The sequence below is a fragment of the Acanthopagrus latus genome, chromosome 17 (genome assembly GCF_904848185.1).
Source record: "Acanthopagrus latus isolate v.2019 chromosome 17, fAcaLat1.1, whole genome shotgun sequence".
In the NCBI taxonomy this organism is placed as follows: domain Eukaryota; kingdom Metazoa; phylum Chordata; class Actinopteri; order Spariformes; family Sparidae; genus Acanthopagrus; species Acanthopagrus latus.
In genome coordinates, this window is record NC_051055.1 from 20,824,553 (window position 1) to 20,841,901 (window position 17,349).

Consider the following 17,349-nt stretch of genomic DNA (forward strand, 5'->3'; position numbering starts at 1 on the left):
GTCTGACCCTCATCATCCCTCCTGTTACTCACATTATTAGTCACTCTCATTCACTCACCACTCAACATGACTCATGCTTTGTGTGAAGGGACAGTTTGGTATGGGGGTATCGTACAATTTTTCTCACCAGACTGGAAAATGCAGGTCAATTTGTTGATCTGTGGCTCTATTGATGCTCATGTCTTTCTCTATGTCCCTCGTTTTCTACTTGACTGAGGTATTTTGACAGTTTGATGGGCCGACGCGAAATTTTGTAAAGCAATTATCATCTCCCAGAGTACTTTGGTGATCCATGACTCTGACTTCTAATGAATTACCGGCAAAACAAAGCTAACAACATTTTTATTTTTCATCTTCCAGGGAGGTACTTTGTCTTTAGTGCTGCTAATTAGCAAAATGATAAACTTAGGTGGTTTCCATCTTATGAACAGTATACCTGTTTAGCAAAACCATGTAAACATCCAGATGTGAGGATGTTAGTGTTCTGGTATCAGCATTTACCTCAGAGTGCTGCTGTGTCGAGGTCAGGGTTGTCCAAAATTTTTTCTCCTTGAGGGCCAGGACTGCAAGTGAATGAGGGACCACGGGGGAAATGGAAACACATATTTTATTGTCTCATTAAGCTGTAAATTGGCGCGACAATCCCGAGTTCCCTGAATGGACTTTGTGCACAAAGTGGCAGTCTGCTGCCGTGCTCAGATTATTTAAACAGTTTATAACCAAGAATATTTTGAACTGCACATAAGTGAAATGGCATGAACATCAATTTTAAACTTTCTCTCAAAGGGGCTCTGCAGAACAATAAGTAGCAATTTACATGTGTTAATCACTTTTTTATTGGCCATATGTGAGCGGATAAATGAGACCTTCCTCGCCTCTCTGTTTCCTCCACAAGCCTGTTTTTAAAACTCTTTAATGCAGCAGGCCCCACTTTGGACAGACCTAATCTAGCTGCAGCTGTAGTAGAGTCCTCGAGTCCTGGTTGTATATCAACAGGGTATCAGACTTTGACACTAGAGCGCTTTCCATCGAGTGAGGGCCATCTGTTTACTCTTGTTTTACTTCTGTCGACCTCCCTCTTCACCTTTTTTGCCTCCACCATTACAGACGCACTTTACTTTGTGCTGTAATTTTTGCAGGAAGAATCTGTCTCGGCTGGCAGGCCGATTTAGCAAAGTAAAAGTGAGGCTAACAGGGAACCAATCTATAGGCAGACGGTGTAGACAGTGCAATCAATGATTACTTCAGAATGATAAGTAGAAGCTGAAAATGTGTCTAAAGTAATGTGCGTGTTAAAGGTTCGGTTCTTTGTTGGATACTGACAGGCCTGGTGTCAAACTTTATTCAATACTTTGATGAATAATACAGCATAAATATTAACTGGTGTATTGAAATGCAGTATCTCATCCATCCATGGGCTGTGGCAGTGTGTGCATTGACATGTAGTGGAAAGTTTCCAGTCATCAGCATTATGATTCCAACAAAGTTATAACAACTTAGTATTCGAAAGCCACACTCCCGACACGGTTTTGACTTATGTGCGCTGTCAGAACCTCGTGGAAAGATGAATAAGTTGAGTGTGAGATTGTTACAACTTTTGATGAATTGAAACTTTAGGGGTTCCTTGAATTTTATTGGCAAGTACAGCAGTGGAACAAAGCAGTGTACTGCAAAGATTCTTGAAAAGTCCGCTCGTCCATCACAACAACTTCAGTTATGTGTTTGCCTGACTTTGACGGCTACACGATCCAGTTGACATCTAGGAAATAAGCAGGAAAAATCATAATAGGCAGCGCGAGGCCGATCCTCAGCTTGCCAAGGTCTTTTAGCTGCGCCCAACCTTGAATTTAAAACCCAAGCGGACAATGATAAATTGTATCGCACTCGTTCAAAATAGCAAAGACGTAAGTAGTATATGGTAAAGATATTTTTATGGCTAAAACTTTTACAAGTTCACTTTTTGCCATCGTATCAAGTTAAGCTGCTTGTCCTCTATTTTATTGCGTTCAGGTTTTCTTTTTAGACACCTGTGTAACTGTATCACCCTGTCCTTTATTGTATCAGCTTTATTTTTCTTTCATAAGCTTTATTTTCCGCGCAGAACCTTATGAAGTTTTGTTTGTGAGAAGTGGTTTTACGGAGATTTTCCTCCTCTGTTAATATCAAATCAAATCCCCCTGAAACCAGACGATCCCTTCATAACAAGCTGTCTGAATACTTGTCTGAATTTTTGATATCATCTTATTTGTTCACTCACCGACTGTCTTAAAGCAAAAATGATTTGTTTTTTTAATCACACGGTTCTTCTCCCAGCGTAAATCTTCTTCTCATCCACCCTGTCTGTCTCCTCCCTTCAGCCTGTGGTTTGGACATGGACATGGAGAAGGGTTTCCCCCCGACTCAGGAGGAGCCTCCTCCCTACCCCGGCTCCCCTCCTTACCCTTCCCTGTCTCCCCCCGTGTCCCCCCCGCTGCCTCCCAGTGTCCCTCATTACGCTGAGGCAGACATCGTGAGCCTGCAGGGTGTCAGCGGGAACAACACCTACGCCGTGCCCGCCCTGGCCCCCTCCAGCCCAGGGGCCGATGCCGGCCCGCTGCCGGAGCTGCCGCGCCAATGCCTCATCTTCAAGGAAAAACTGGGAGAGGGACAGTTCGGAGAGGTGAGGACTGACCTGGAAAAATGTGTTGTGGGTGCGGACGTGGGCGGAAGGGCAATTGTGCTCTAACAATGTCTGCCTTTCTCTGGTGTAAGGTGCACCTGTGTGAAATCGAGAGCCCTCAGGACCTGCCCAACTTGGAGTTCCCCTTCAATGTGAGAAAAGGTCGCCCTCTCCTGGTGGCAGTGAAGATACTGCGCCCGGACGCCTCCAAGAACGCCAGGTCTGTAACCTCAAACTGCGCTTGGCGCCTGTGTGGTTCACAGTTTTTCTTTCTGCCTTTCCAGCATCTTTCCACTTCTCCACTTTTGAATGTATTCACCGAACTGCAGCTTTGAATATCATGAATAAATGGGTGTATTTAGAGGGGCATGCCAGACATATGAGATAGGAAATTGGATAGATTTCCTTGAGAAGTTTGGTCGCAAGCTGGTAGTCAACTGCCTGACTTACATTTTCAGCCTGAGCAGGACAACATCTCCTCATATTCTAGCCCCGATTTGGTCCCCCAGCTCCTCAGAAAAAAAATGTCTGGACCGCCATGAATTTTTTAGACGTTTGCCTCCTCTCACCAGCTGCTTGTTTACCTTGGCTGTCGGCCTTGTTTGTGCTGGGCAGGTTAAATCAGCTCGTGTGCCCGAGTGGCTTGTCCACAGGTTTGTATGGGCGATCGCCGAGAGACAGAGCAGCACAAACATATTGACCAGCGAAAACAAATCAATGAGGTGGAAAGCCCCAATAGAGCTGCAGAATGAGGCGCTGATTCACAGGGGAATCAGCAGCCTCCTCACTTCAGTGGTGGCAAGAAAAATGTTGCCTGACGAGGCTTTAATATTTGAAGAAGAAGAAGAAACTTAAAATCAACATCTTTTACTCTATTTTCCTCCTTTGCTTTATCGCTTCTTTACCCTCTGATGCATTTCACTCTCATACTTGCCCTCGTAGGAATGATTTCCTGAAAGAGGTGAAGATCCTGTCTCGCCTGAAGGATCCGAACATCATCCGTCTGCTAGGAGTGTGTGTGAGCAGCGATCCCCTCTGTATGGTCACTGAGTACATGGAATGTGGAGATTTGAACCAGTATCTGTCCCACCGAGTGCTTCTGGACAAGACAGGGCCGTCACACAATACCCCGACCATCAGGTAAACATGAAATATACACACAGATATGAATGGGAACACAGTCACTCAGCTTTTATTCATTATTATCCTCTCCATCTGACAACTTTTCCCACAGTTACCCGGCCCTCATCTCCATGGCGAGCCAGATCGCGTCAGGGATGAAGTTTCTCTCCTCCCTCAACTTCGTGCACCGGGATCTAGCCACCAGAAACTGTCTGGTCGGGGGTGAGAGGGGCGAGAGCGAAGACGATCGGGGCGGCGAGCGTCACATCAAGATAGCCGACTTTGGCATGAGCCGGAACTTGTATGCTGGAGATTACTACAGGATCCAGGGCAGAGCTGTGCTGCCCATCCGCTGGATGGCCTGGGAGTGCATCCTCATGGTGAGAGGACGGGAATGTGGGTTTGTGCATCTGATGGTGTGTGATAGTACAGTACTCTATGTGATTTTTCTATTGATAGTTACAGTCATACAGAAGTGACCTCATCCGTGATCAAAAGTACAAACTACTTTAAGATGAATCTGTTTAACAGTCAGCAGCTCACCTGAGCTTCCCACCCGTTTTTCTCCTCACTTTGTACTATTGAAGATTTCCTCTTGTGTATGCAACAACAGGAAGGCGTTTACTGTAAACAGTAGTAGTCTTTGTGTGGCAGTAAACACAACGTCTGGATTCACTGAGACATGAAATTCAGAGGAAATGAGTCAAGCCCCTTTTATTCCTTCTGAAAATATCTCAATCAATCCAACTTAATGTGTATTGCAGAGCATTTTAAGCTTACTACAGAGGCCCATGGAGCTCAACACACTGCAATTACAAACACATGCAAACAGACAAAACATAACCAAACAAAGAAAATATCTTAAACCCCAAAAGAAGCACGATTGCCGACCTCAGTAAATTCATCAGCCACAAACCATGGCATCAGCAAGCCTGCCCCAGGCACGTGCATCGGTTTGTAGTTTCCCCTGGAAAGTTTCTAGTGTTGCCTGTTCTACTTTGCAGCTAATCTAACCATTATTTTGACAATCAATCAATTAGTTTTTTTGTCAGTTAAAATGTCTTAAATCGTGAAAATGCTCCTCAGAGTCTCCCAGAGCCCATAGTGACATCTTTTATTTGCTTACTTTGTTGAAATAACAGCCCCAAGCCCAAAGATTCTTCATTTACCGACAAAAAATAGCAAATCATTACATTTAAGAAGCCATCAGTTGCTATTCTTTGATAACATGGCTGACAGTTATTTCATTGTGTATCTGTGCGCTCTGTGTGCTCTCAGGGTAAGTTCACCACAGCCAGTGATGTGTGGGCATTCGGGGTCACTCTGTGGGAGATGCTGAGCGTTTGTCAAGAGCAACCATACTCCAACCTCACAGACGAGCAGGTCATCGACAACGCCGGGGAGTTCTTCAGAGACCAGGGCAGACAGGTACAACACGCAGAAACACACACTCACTATTTTTTTTGCCTGTTTTCTCTTTCTGTATATTTTTTCGCATATTAAAATGTAAGGGTTAAAACTAGTTGGACGCGTTGCACAAGTAAATAAGCTCTCACTATTCAAACGGTGCCACCTTTATACACCGTTCTCCCTCTCTCTCTCTGTCTCCCAGGTGTATCTGAGCAAACCAGCTGTGTGTCCTCAGGGCCTCTATGAGCTCATGTTGAGTTGCTGGAACAGAGACTGCAAGCTCCGCCCGTCCTTCGCCTACATCCACTCCTTTCTTACCGAGGACGCCATGAACATGGTGTAGAGAGAGAGCGAGAGAGTCGAAGAAACACAACGAGGAGAAAGGCAACGAGGCTAATGGGGGGAAACGGCTACGTTTATGCATCCTTGCTACAGTGGGAAGGTGTGGTGGAGGTGCTGCACAGCAGAGGCAGATGAGAAGGGAGAGTGGGTTACTCGCTTTTTGTATTTGTACTTTATTTGGGTGGACGGGGCTGAGACACCGCTGGTTCGGTTTACTTTCACATCAGACCCCGATGCCAGAGGCTAACCTATCCCCAGCTTTAGACGAGGTTAACAGTTGGAGCTGCATTTTACAGTGGATGGTGGTGGGTGCAGTCTGCATAGGAACTTTTTCTCTTCTCAGATACTTGATTGAGTGCTGTAGAGTTAATGACACGGGAGGCTGCAGAGATTAAATGACAGAAAATACACAATAACCATAGTAAGCTAGGAAATGAACAATTCTTAGGTTTCTTGACTTTCGTTTCTTCAGTGTCTCAAATACTATGTCCGGGTTAACAGGTGAAGGTGCTCACGCTCAGACATGAAAGTGCACACAGGGATTGTCTTAGTATTTATAGTATGTATGACCTACTGTACACATTTCAAAGGTCCCATATAATGCTCATTTTCTCACATTTGTCTGGCGCTGTCCAGTGCTGCAGCGCTTCTATTCACCCTCTGTCTGAGCACTCCATATTAGTACCTGTCTCTTTAATGCCCCTCCCCCGGAAAAGCCTAGTCTGATGTGATTAGTCAGCTATTACAGGCCTGAGCAGGAACCGCCCACCGTGTCTCAGCATCAGCTCTGTTGGCATTTTGCCATGACATCAGTGCTGAGGGGCGTTGACTGTATTGTTATGACAGCACAACATTATGGAAGTCCTGGCGGCTCATTAGAGACTGTTTATGAGTACAGGCTGGTTAATTTCTCCATGTATTTAGCATTTTAATACTTTTACAGTATTTAGATAGCACCTAGACCTGCTTTAAAAAAGACATGGTAATCTCCTTTTCTACAATATGGGACCTTTTAATAAATCTACTTCAATTGGAGTATTACAAGCTTTAGCACCTTTTGCCCATCTGGAGCAAAAATGATGATCCTCTAAATGTTTATGAGGATTCAACTTTCAGGCTAGAAGATGACCGTTAAGAGAATCTTGCTGTGTTTACTGACCCTTCGTTAATCCACAATCTCAACCCCAATATCTTAGTGCCCCACATCCACAGCTGTAACTCAAAGTTATTGTGGACTTGTGAAATGATGTGGACCAGACAAAAGCTCTCAACCACCAACCTCCCATTGTTGTCAAAAGGCCCCAAGCAGTTTATGGACCCCATCTGTGAGACACACGCATAGAGGAACTGCATCCCTGGTGCCAGATGGACTTCTCAAACCTGAGGAAACAGGCCTAGAAGGGGAGGGTCTGCTGCTGCCGATGAAACTGGAACGGCTTCTCCGAGCAGAGAGACAATACTGCCAGCCGGGGCGGCGGACGGCTCGTCTTTAGATGCGCCTGCTCAGGTGTTTCGGCGATTGTTTTGTATCTGGCTGCGATCCAGACAAAGAGGATAAATGTAGAATTCCACAACCAGCTGCACTTTAAATCCCACATGCATATCCCAGGCCACCATGAAACTCTTCTCCGTGAGGCGCCTGATATGATTCCTGTCGATGTGGACTCAGTTGCATATTAGTTGCAGTGATTTCAGAGATTTGCCAAGGGAGATCGAAAAATTCGGGACAGTCTGTCTGCCTTATAAAATCCTCTCCCACAGGGCATTGTCACACTATCGGATGTAAAATATTATTTTAAAAAAATGGAATGGCACCATCAGTTCATCTCATTTAATATGTATGACAACCTTTTTCCTTTGTTCTGAAACTATCAGTGTCTTGAGAACAATCTGTCGTTCCCCCGCCCCCGAATGCATTACTGTATTTTCAGGACACACGGTCATGGCATTGTCCAAACAGGGAATGCTTGGAGTCTTGATTTTAGTGTGAATGTCAACATCGACCTCTGCATCATCCCAAGTTAGTACATTAAGCTGACCATAGTAAAATCAAGGCATCTACCATACTGATTGTATAGCACTGTAAATCAGTCCTGGGGTGATCAAGATTATTAAGTAATACATGTTTACTGTGCCATTTGAGTAATTTTTGATACACTGTAGTTCAGCTAAACCCATATTTTTATATATACTGTATGTACTTAGACACTCCTTGGTGTCTCATTTTGTCCTATTGTGTCTTTGAAGTTGAGCATAATAGTATGTACATATTCTAGGGACAGAATTGTAATTTCCTTTACTAATATATGGAAAACTCTTTGTTACATTTGGGGTCTTCTATATCTCTGTAGAATGCTTGCTACCTTGATGCCATTGTAATTCATTGTTGTCTATTTTTGTAGATGTTTTAATAAAGTTAACCTTTTCAAATAAATCGAGATGTGATCTGGGGCTTCGACTGACAATTACTTCCATCATCACTTCATCTACAGATTGCTTTTTCTGATTTAGTGATTTGTCATTTGATCCATAAAGCATGACAGAATATTAAACACAGGCTTCATAATTTCTTAGATCCCAAGTTGAGGTCATACCCAAAGTAATTCAAGTTTGCAACAAGCTTTTGATAACTTGTCGTGGCATATTAAGATCTGGAGCTGATCAAGGTGCAGGATGAGCTCATAAAGTGTGTAATGCACGCAATTCAAAATGGCTGACTCCCCTTGGGTGAAGGTCATGGCACCAAGAGACTTTTTTGTGGGTCTCGCAGAGAGAGAGAGAGAGAGAGAGAGAGAGAGAGAGAGAGAGAGAGAGAGAGAGAGAGAGAGAGAGAGAGAGAGAGAGAGAGAGAGAGAGAGAGAGAGAGACCCCTGTTTCACAATGTTAAAGCAAGTGAGAAAAAACTTATGGATCTGCTCCAAAAGTTAATGGGGTCTATTCTGGGCCAAGACCCATCCGCAATCCAAGTTTCTTGAATATCTATTGTCGTTTTTGTGTAATCCTGCAAAAACAAAATATCCTTGACAGAGGAAATTAAATGAAGAAAATTAGCAAATCTTTACATTTGAGAGGGAGCAGAGGTCTTCGGCCTCTTCCTTGAAGTAACTAGACAGCAACCACTTCTTTTCGCTGATAACATAACATTTTATTGTCTACAGAACATTTCACTACAGATAAATCTTGAATATTTGACACTAGTATACAACTTCCACACTATGTAAAAAGAGCTTACAAACACTTTAAAGGATAGACATGCACCAGCGCAATTTCAAGGAAAGTGAAAGATTAGTCAGGAGAAACGTACAAAAGAAGTACAGACAGATTTGGCTTTCGTCTACAGCTGTCGTTGGCGACGACCAATGGCTTATGATCAGTTGCATATGAGGAACGATAACCTGACAGAGAAGTATAAGAAGCTTAGTCACAGAAAGTCAACTTGACTGTTGAGGAGTTTTGACCAGGCACTTGGCAATAACAAAATGCATAAGGCTCTGCAGCGTAGTGAAAAATCTCAAAAAGAAATCGGCTCCAAATCAGAGGTACTGAACTGTCATTTATAACCTTCTATAACTGTCAGAGCTCAAATCTGCCAAAATTTGTAATACTCAGCATCACATTGTCATGACAAATCAGTAACCAAATAAAAAGTCATACTATTCCCCGTTTGTTAGTTTAAACTCCAGGCACCAAGTGCATTAAAGCAGCAGGCTAGTTAGTTAGCAAGTTAGTAAAAGAGAGCCTTCTTCTTTACTCTCTAGATATCAAGACCAAGACTCCAGACGACACTGCAGCAAAGTCAAAACAGTTTTTTTTTCCACCATAACCTACTTTCATTGCTTTTTACAGGAAACCATTTAGCTTGTTCCCATCAACCACTTCCTTCCCTTTCAGTCTGAAACACAAAACAAATCCTTCCATTTGCAGTACAACTGATATGATTTGGGGTCCAGGAACGTCGTTACAACAGATACATGGAGTAAACAAGCAACAACCCATCTTTGTCTCTTTATGTTGGACAGAGAACAATATAACATCAAACTAGGCTCTGATAAGTAATTAGTAAAGAACTACGACTAAAGCAGAGAAAGCTATGAAACAGTGAGTTGTTAAAGGCACCAAAACTTTCAGCCATGAACTTTTCTACATTAAATTTTTTTTTTTTTTTAAAAATGAATGACAGTTTACAGACCCCAGTCCTTCAGCAGGGGTAATGAGGCTGCTTACTGTGAGCTATAACAATTTAAAATTGCATACCGAAGGTGAAGTATAAAACAACAAAGATAGAAACTCTATTTGGACAATCACTTGTTAAAGTGGGCTGAGGTTTTTGTCTCTTCCTAGGAAAAAAGTAGCTTCATTAATAATTCTATCCTTTGCAGCTGCTTTTGCAGTCACCCACCGCAGAAAGCTCAACAGCTCAGACCCAGGACATGAAAAGAAACCACATACTGTAAAGGAGGGCGACAAATGAGACACAAGTGAAACACGTGCATGCACACAGACAAACGGACTATGGTGTAGCAGAGTCGGTACAGTGGTTATAGGCACAAGGAGCTCCTTGAGTGGATATTGGTGACACCTCTCCTGATACTTCCTACTCTCATCTCTTCTTAATGCACCATGCCAGTCCTTCCTCCAGCCTGTGAAGAGAAAACAAGTCATTACCACCTGCACCAGTCGTTCAGTCTCACACCATCCATTTGTCTTTCGCACAGAAACTCCGGCTCACCTGGGAGATGTCGATTCCAGTGAGTTTCTCCACAGCGGCAGGCAGCCTGGTCATGATTTCTAGCACCTCTCCGGCAAGTTTGGCAGCTCCCACCTCTGAGCCGCCACTGGACACCATAGTGACCTTGTTGGCCTCTGACAGTGGCTTGCTGATCTCCTCTGCCATCTGCAGGACAAAGAATGAACAGAGGAATTAATACAGCGGAGAGGAAACCTTTTAAAGTGTTGAAAGCGAGACTTGGAACATTTAGGGAAGTTTAAATCTATCAAGCATAGGATGTGGCTGTGTTAAACGGGATAAAGGGAAGTGAAAGACATCATTATGGACTTTAGGAAAAAAAGTAGAATTATTGCCCTTGCAGTTGTGTGCTTCCACACAACAGTCAAGTTATAATTTACATCCATGACTGTCAAGTCACATAACCTATGTCATGTAGTGATAAAAAGGTATTACATGTAGTTCTTAACAAAATACAAATTATACTCCCTATAATAGCATGTATGATTCCAGAGAGAAATAAACTGTCTTGACTTTATGCTATTTTTTTGTACAGAGAACTGAAAGCTTGGTCACATGGGGCAATGCCAATCATCTAAAGCTCAATATCAGACTTCCAGCACGTCCCGTCACTTAGCAGGAGCCAACATTTTCCATGGTAACAGAACACTAATCCTCTTTCTTTGAGCGACTGGCATGGTATATCATTCAGTTATGAAGATCTAGGTTTTGACTTTGTGGTGTGAATATAACAATATTAGCATTGCTTAGCCCTGTTAGCTCAATATCTTCAAACCTTTTAAAGTGTCATCAGTGCATCTTATTATGATACTCTGGTAACTCTGTGAGTTCCGACAGGTATCACTTGGTCACTTGGAAGTCGTGGACACAATCAACAGTCTTTTGGTGGTCACCCAGTAGAAGTGTCATCAAATCAACATCCAACTATCTAAATATGGTCACAGTCGCAATGATGGCCAGAACAGTGTTTTTACAGCACATCATGACGCCACAGTGAAGTTTTGACTTTTTGGATATAAAATGTTGTCACCATCATTCATCATCTTCAACAACTTAATAATTTTATCCCATTAGAAATTTGTGTGAAATCCTGTCATTATTAGTGTATGAAATCTTGGCTTATGTGAAAAAAATGTGTTTTGTGTCACACTGCCCTTTGACCACCTAACTATAATCAGTTCCTTATTGAGTCATGGTGGACATGCGTGCTAAGCAACTGAACAAATTCCCTCAGGGCAATCCTGAGATACTGTCTTCACAAGAATGGGACAGACAGATGTAAGCATGGGCACAGAGACAACCTGAACACCTCATGCATCTGGCCTCGCCAGCGCAGAGTCATAATTACACAAAGGTCCTCTTTCATGAGGCCATGCTGTGAGTCAACAAGTCTACTGAATAATACAAAACCCAGGGATGAAAGGTATGGTAATTACATATTAATTCAACACAGAGCTCTAATGATTGCTTCCTCTATTCATTAATCCATGAGAGTCAGACTGACCAGTGGCAGCTTCTCCAGCAGCATGTCCACCATGGCTCCATCTTTGTACTGCTTGAAGGCCTCGGCTTTCTTGGACATCTGCTCTGCCTCAGCACGACCCTTAGCCTCAAGGGCAAAAGCTTCTGCGTCGCCTTTCATCTACATGGACACACACACATAAATGTAGAGACAGAATCAGAACAGAAATGTACAGGACTACAAGGCCAGACAGCAATAATGTTTGGTAATATGGTTATCGGGCAGTGAAGGAAAAGATGAAATGAGATCTGGAGGGAGTGTTTCAGGAAATAAACAGAGCACATGCAGCAGGACTCACTTTGATGGACTCGGCCTCAGCCTCAGCCTCCATGATCAGCTGCAGGCTGCCAGGAAAATTACAGATTATAAATGGTGTTACAGTGTGAAGATTGTTATATTCAATTTTGTCATTTATATGTGTTTTATCAGTGTTCAACTCTCATCAGAAATACACTCCAGTACTCACCGCTGAGCCTCAGCCAACCTCTCCAGTCGGTATTTCTCTGCTTCTGCAGGCTTCTTAATTTTGGCCTCCAGCTCCATCTCCTTGCGGATGATCTCCTGCTCCTGCAGGGTAATCTGCTGTGTGCGCTCCACCACCTGCACCTGCATCTTCTCCTCCTCAATACGCTGCTTGGTCTTGGCCACCTGAGGAGGAAAATCAAACACTACCACTACTCAGCCTTCAGCAACTGTAAAATAATAAGATATTTTCAAGAATCTGGACTGGTGCTTGGAACCCTTCTAAAAAAAAAAGTACAGACAGCATGACCTTCGAAGATCAGACCATGAAAAGATGACTGTACCTGAAGCTGATAGGCCATCTCTGACTCAGCCTTCTTGGTGTTGACCTCAACATCATAGGCTGCCTTTTTCAGCTCATAGTCTCTCTGGGATTTTGCCATCTCAATCTCATTCTTGTACTGAGCTGAAACCTTCTCTTGCATTGCGTGGGCCTCCTACATGTAGAAAGGACAGACACAGAGAAATATTGGTATTTCTTGTCAAATGATGTATTATTCTTGTTTTCAGATTATAAAGAAAAAAAAGGATCTTATTTACCCTCATAACGGCATCTCGTTTGTACTGAGCCTCTCCAATCCTGGCATCCTTCTGCACCTGGGCTGTTCTGGCTTTACCTAGGGAGTGAAGGTAGTCCTGCATAAGAGGGACAGGGATGGGGGAAACAGTGACAGTATGAGACAACACAGTTGGAGCACTGAAGAGGAAGATAACACATAAAGCTAACAAAACAGGAGATGGTGTGGTTACCACTGAAGCACTTAGACCCAATTATTGCACAGAGCAGTCAGGGGGTATGTTGAGTCAGAGACAGTGAGCCAGTAACAAGTGCATTACTGTAAATCATACAACACTAAAAGCTTTCATACCACAAAAGATACAGGCTCACTGTGATACCTCCTGCTGCGCAGTAATTTATGTTAGATTACAAGAAAATATCCCAAACAGACACAAAGTACCTGATCATCATGAACATCCTTGAGTGTGTAGCTGACGACACCAATGCCCATGTTGACCAGATCAGATGAGGCCACCTTGAAGACCTGCTCTGAGAATTTCTTACGATCCTGGTAGATCTCCTGTTAACAAAGATTTATACATCATTAATTATTTATGCATTATTAATGCTATTCATGGCTGTTCACTTAGTGGTTCATTTAGAGCTGAATCATGAAGAAGACTGAACAATCGTTTATGAGCAGAAAAAGTCAAGCAAATTCAATTTGACAACGTCAGCGCTCCAACCTCCACAGTCAAATGGGCAATGATGGCTCTCTGGTGCCCCTCCAGTGTCTCCAGCGCAATCACGGCAATCTCAGCCTCAGATTTGCCCATAAACATTTGACAGGCGGTGGCCAACATCTCCTTGTTCTGGCCCTGGATCTTCACCTGGAGACGGACAGGAAAAGAAAAATGTGAATGAAAGTGAGTAGCAGGTTGGACTGAACAGTAAAAATCTGCAGGCTTTTAACATCTAACATCTTTTCCATAATCAAATTCAAGCACTTTTCAAGTATTTTCAAGTGGAATCTGAAGCTTTATAGCACCGTGCTGTTGTGGTTGATTATATATTTAGATATGGCCAAGTACATACAATTAAAATGATAATTTTGATAAGGAAAGCAAAAAAGTTTCATGTTTCAAAATGTGTCACAGGTCTATATGTAGAAATTGCACCTATAACCTGGCTGAGCCAATATAAAGTTATTAACTTTCAAGGTAATGAAGTCCCAATTTCAAGCAGTTTATCCAAAGCATTTTTCAATCCTTGAAAATCTTACACCAAAAATTAAGCATTTTCAAGGACTTCAAGAACCCTTATGAATCCTGAAATTAGCGTTAAATGACTTAAAGTTCGTTAGAGCAGAAGAACAAAAACTAAAAGATGCCACATTCAGATATTCTTTCTTTCTTGCTTGCTTGCTTTTTATGTTGCACATGCAAATTCCTTTAAAAATAACCAATGACTCACTACAGTCTTGCCCTGTGGGAGCGTCCCATTGACCTTTTTCAAGTGCCCTCTTCCTTTCACTTATTTACCAACAGTAAGGAACCTTCAAACTGAACTGAATATGCATTCTGTGATTTTATATAAAGTAACAAGGAGGCTTTAGCTTTGGCAAAAAAGTTATATTCAATTCGCTTGTATTTCTGTATTTTGTGTCTTAAAAATAATACACACTAGTTACTTGTTTCAATCCCCTCAAAAATATGTCAGTTATACAGAGAGCCCCAGGCCTGTTTCTGTAAACAGCTACAGCTGTTTTATAGCAGCTGTCTCCCTTCCATGCCTTTTGGTGTGTTCGCTAAGTATTTTAATCTTCTAGAATAAATTAAGTTTTTGTGGAAACACAAACAGAGGTTAGACTCCATTTGGTGTTATATAGTTGGTATTTCAGTTGCTCCATTCTCATAGCATACCTGTGCAATGCCAGTCACAGAGATAGGCACACCATGACGGGTGTAGACTTTGTCACTCTTCACGTTGAGAGTCAAGGTATTGAGTGTGATTCTAAGAAGAAAAAGAGGGATTAGAAAGGGTGAAATAACAACAAAGCAAGAATGAAAAAGTGTAACAAATTAGAGACAGACACATAGCATTAGCACCAGCAATGGCCATAAAGACCAAACAATAACAGGCTACAGAAAAGATCATCTCCCATTAACATTCACCTCCCTTGTTTGTTGACTAATCCACAAACACAAGCAGCTCTTTTGCACTTAATGTAGAAAACTAGAGAAATAGAGACTGAAAATAGGCTCACCTCTGGATCTGCTGAATACATGGGATGACAAACACTCTTCCTCCAGCAATCATTAGAGGAGGAGAACGGCCAAAACCTGGTGGGAAAGAAGGGAGGGGTGAACATATAACACAAACATTACACTATCATTCAGTAACATACAGCCAGTTACTCCAGGCCAGGGTGAGGGCCATAGTTCAACGTGGAACCCAGAATTACAACAATAGGAATAATGCAATTTCCTCAGTACAATACAACAATTCTGGAAATTCCTACTGTACTCCAAACAGTCAATCAGTATTGCTCAATGTCAACTTATCACAAGTCATGTGATGATTAAAGCACTCACATGACACAGGTTTACTGGTCCACTCTCAACAAAACCTCATTTTTTCTGACAGGATTATCATGACACATTTTATGCTTTAACAACTGCAAGATTGTTACAAGATCGTTCTGGTTTCCTAAAATCCTGTGCAGACCTGGGAAATAATCAGTCAATCCGACACAAGCAGATATCTTACCAGACACCACCATTGCTTCATTGGGTCCACATGTGTAAAACATCTTGACTCCTGGTTTGAGACAAAAATGATTGTAAGACCTTGTTACAGTATAGAATCACTACTCAGCCACAGCTAAGAAATGAACAGCATCATCTCTTTTCTTCAGTATCACCGGGGTGCATTGGGGATGTAAAGACATTAGCACAATTGGAAACAAACTGAATATATTAAGCTACTCTACTACTAATCTGGACACCAGAGTATATGTTTATTTCTGTGTTGTAAAGAACATGAGCCACCGCCCAGTGTATCGATAAACAATATTAAAGCGACCGATACGCAGTCCACTGTTCAACCCTATAACATGACATGAAAAATATATTTTATCAAATTATCTAACACTATTCTGGAGGTAAATATTATTAACATGCGTTCTTCTTTTTTCGGATCGCTTTCTTGACAGTTTGTTATTAGATCGTCTGTTTGGGTTGACAAGCCGTCTATAAGAGTATGTAGTAAATCACAAGTTACAACTGACATATGTCTATGTCAATCATCCAACTTAAAAAAACACCCACATTAATTAGGTTAAGCCTCCATTTTCCACGGAGAACCCCCATGCTCCTCCCCCTCTTTACAACCTCGTCAAATGTGTTGTCAAACGTTAGTTAAAGAGCAGCTTAAAACACGTCGGTGCACCAACAATAACGTCAGACGTACAGTTTGTTAAAAAATAAAGCTGACTGAAGGTCCGAAAAGAAAGCTAGCTTACATGCTAACCTTAGCTGGCTTTTAAAAGGCAGCGGAATCGGCTCTGAATCGATAGCGTCGCTACGCCTTTGGGGGGAAAAAAGACTCTAGTGTTTATAATACAGCTAGTAACTACAAATAATCGATGTACCGAGTCGAGCTGATAGTTCAGTTCAACTTACTGATATCTCGTCAGTGAAAGATGCAGACGTTTTTCCAGCAAATCGAAGTCAGATGTCTCTGTTGCTACGGACGGACGGTGAGCCGTTTCCACTCAACTGGAATTAGAAAAATGTCTGTTAGGAGAGGAGAGGGGAAGTGCGCATTGACCACGCCCATCGCCACAACAATGATGACGTGTGTCTGCCGCCATCTGGTGGTCATTGGTGAGAACTGCACCGCCACTGCCCAACGGTTTGAGGGAGAACTTTGAAAAATGAATGTGAATTTTATTTTATTATTATTATTATTTTGTCTTGTGTTGTTTATTTATCAAATTCTGTATCTCTGATGAAGCTGCTTTTCCAATTAGACTTGATTTATTGCTCTTATATCTTCTTATGGTGTGGGTCACATCACATCTGCCTGAACGTGCAACATAAACACAACTGATCCAGTTTGTGAAGCATTTTAGAGGTATATGCACTGCACCAATAGACATCTGTGTTCGAGCCATGAAGGCCCCTTTGCTCAGAATTTGGAGTTATTTCCAAATTTATTCAACAATATTTGAGATTTTAAAGGTGTATAAGTAATTACAAAAAGTGAGATAAACACTGCAACATTTACAAGTGAATGGGTTTCAATTACAATTTTCTTATGTATGTATGTATGTATGTACATGTGTATATTTGTCTATGTATGTGAGCAGCACATTGTAGCTGGTCATTGCAGAAATACACCAGAAACTGACCTGACCTCATGGTGGCTGTGTTCTCTAGGACTTGTCCGGTCACATCAGCTCACAAATCTTGCTGCTGTGTTTGCACATTGCTTTATTTAGCCCAGCCAATAGGGCCTTTTTT

The 17,349-nt window shown here is 42.2% G+C and overlaps 2 protein-coding genes across 7 annotated transcripts in view; one reads left to right on the forward strand and one right to left on the reverse strand.

Moving 5' to 3' along the window:
* ddr1 (discoidin domain receptor tyrosine kinase 1) overlaps window positions 1-7,984 on the forward strand; it is a 46,320-nt gene extending 38,336 nt beyond the window's left edge. For all 6 annotated transcript variants that reach the window (XM_037074873.1, XM_037074871.1, XM_037074870.1 and 3 more), the window contains 6 exons: window positions 2,358-2,659; window positions 2,752-2,879; window positions 3,602-3,799; window positions 3,894-4,161; window positions 5,060-5,209; window positions 5,394-7,984. In XM_037074873.1, coding sequence (XP_036930768.1) covers window positions 2,358-2,659; window positions 2,752-2,879; window positions 3,602-3,799; window positions 3,894-4,161; window positions 5,060-5,209; window positions 5,394-5,534 — 1,187 coding nt within the window. In that variant the 3' untranslated portion in view covers window positions 5,535-7,984. The remainder of the gene's footprint in view (window positions 1-2,357; window positions 2,660-2,751; window positions 2,880-3,601; window positions 3,800-3,893; window positions 4,162-5,059; window positions 5,210-5,393) is intronic.
* A 672-nt stretch (window positions 7,985-8,656) lies between these two features.
* On the reverse strand, window positions 8,657-16,650 carry flot1b (flotillin 1b). Its single transcript, XM_037075007.1, has 13 exons — window positions 16,507-16,650; window positions 15,593-15,643; window positions 15,090-15,165; window positions 14,746-14,836; window positions 13,570-13,713; window positions 13,284-13,403; window positions 12,865-12,960; window positions 12,609-12,761; window positions 12,269-12,450; window positions 12,101-12,146; window positions 11,785-11,922; window positions 10,263-10,427; window positions 8,657-10,173 (listed from the first exon to the last, which is right to left on the reverse strand). Exons 2-13 carry the CDS (start codon window positions 15,633-15,635, stop codon window positions 10,144-10,146), a joined length of 1,284 nt encoding a protein of 427 aa, XP_036930902.1. The 5' UTR covers window positions 15,636-15,643; window positions 16,507-16,650; the 3' UTR covers window positions 8,657-10,143.
* Window positions 16,651-17,349: the final 699 nt, after the last annotated feature.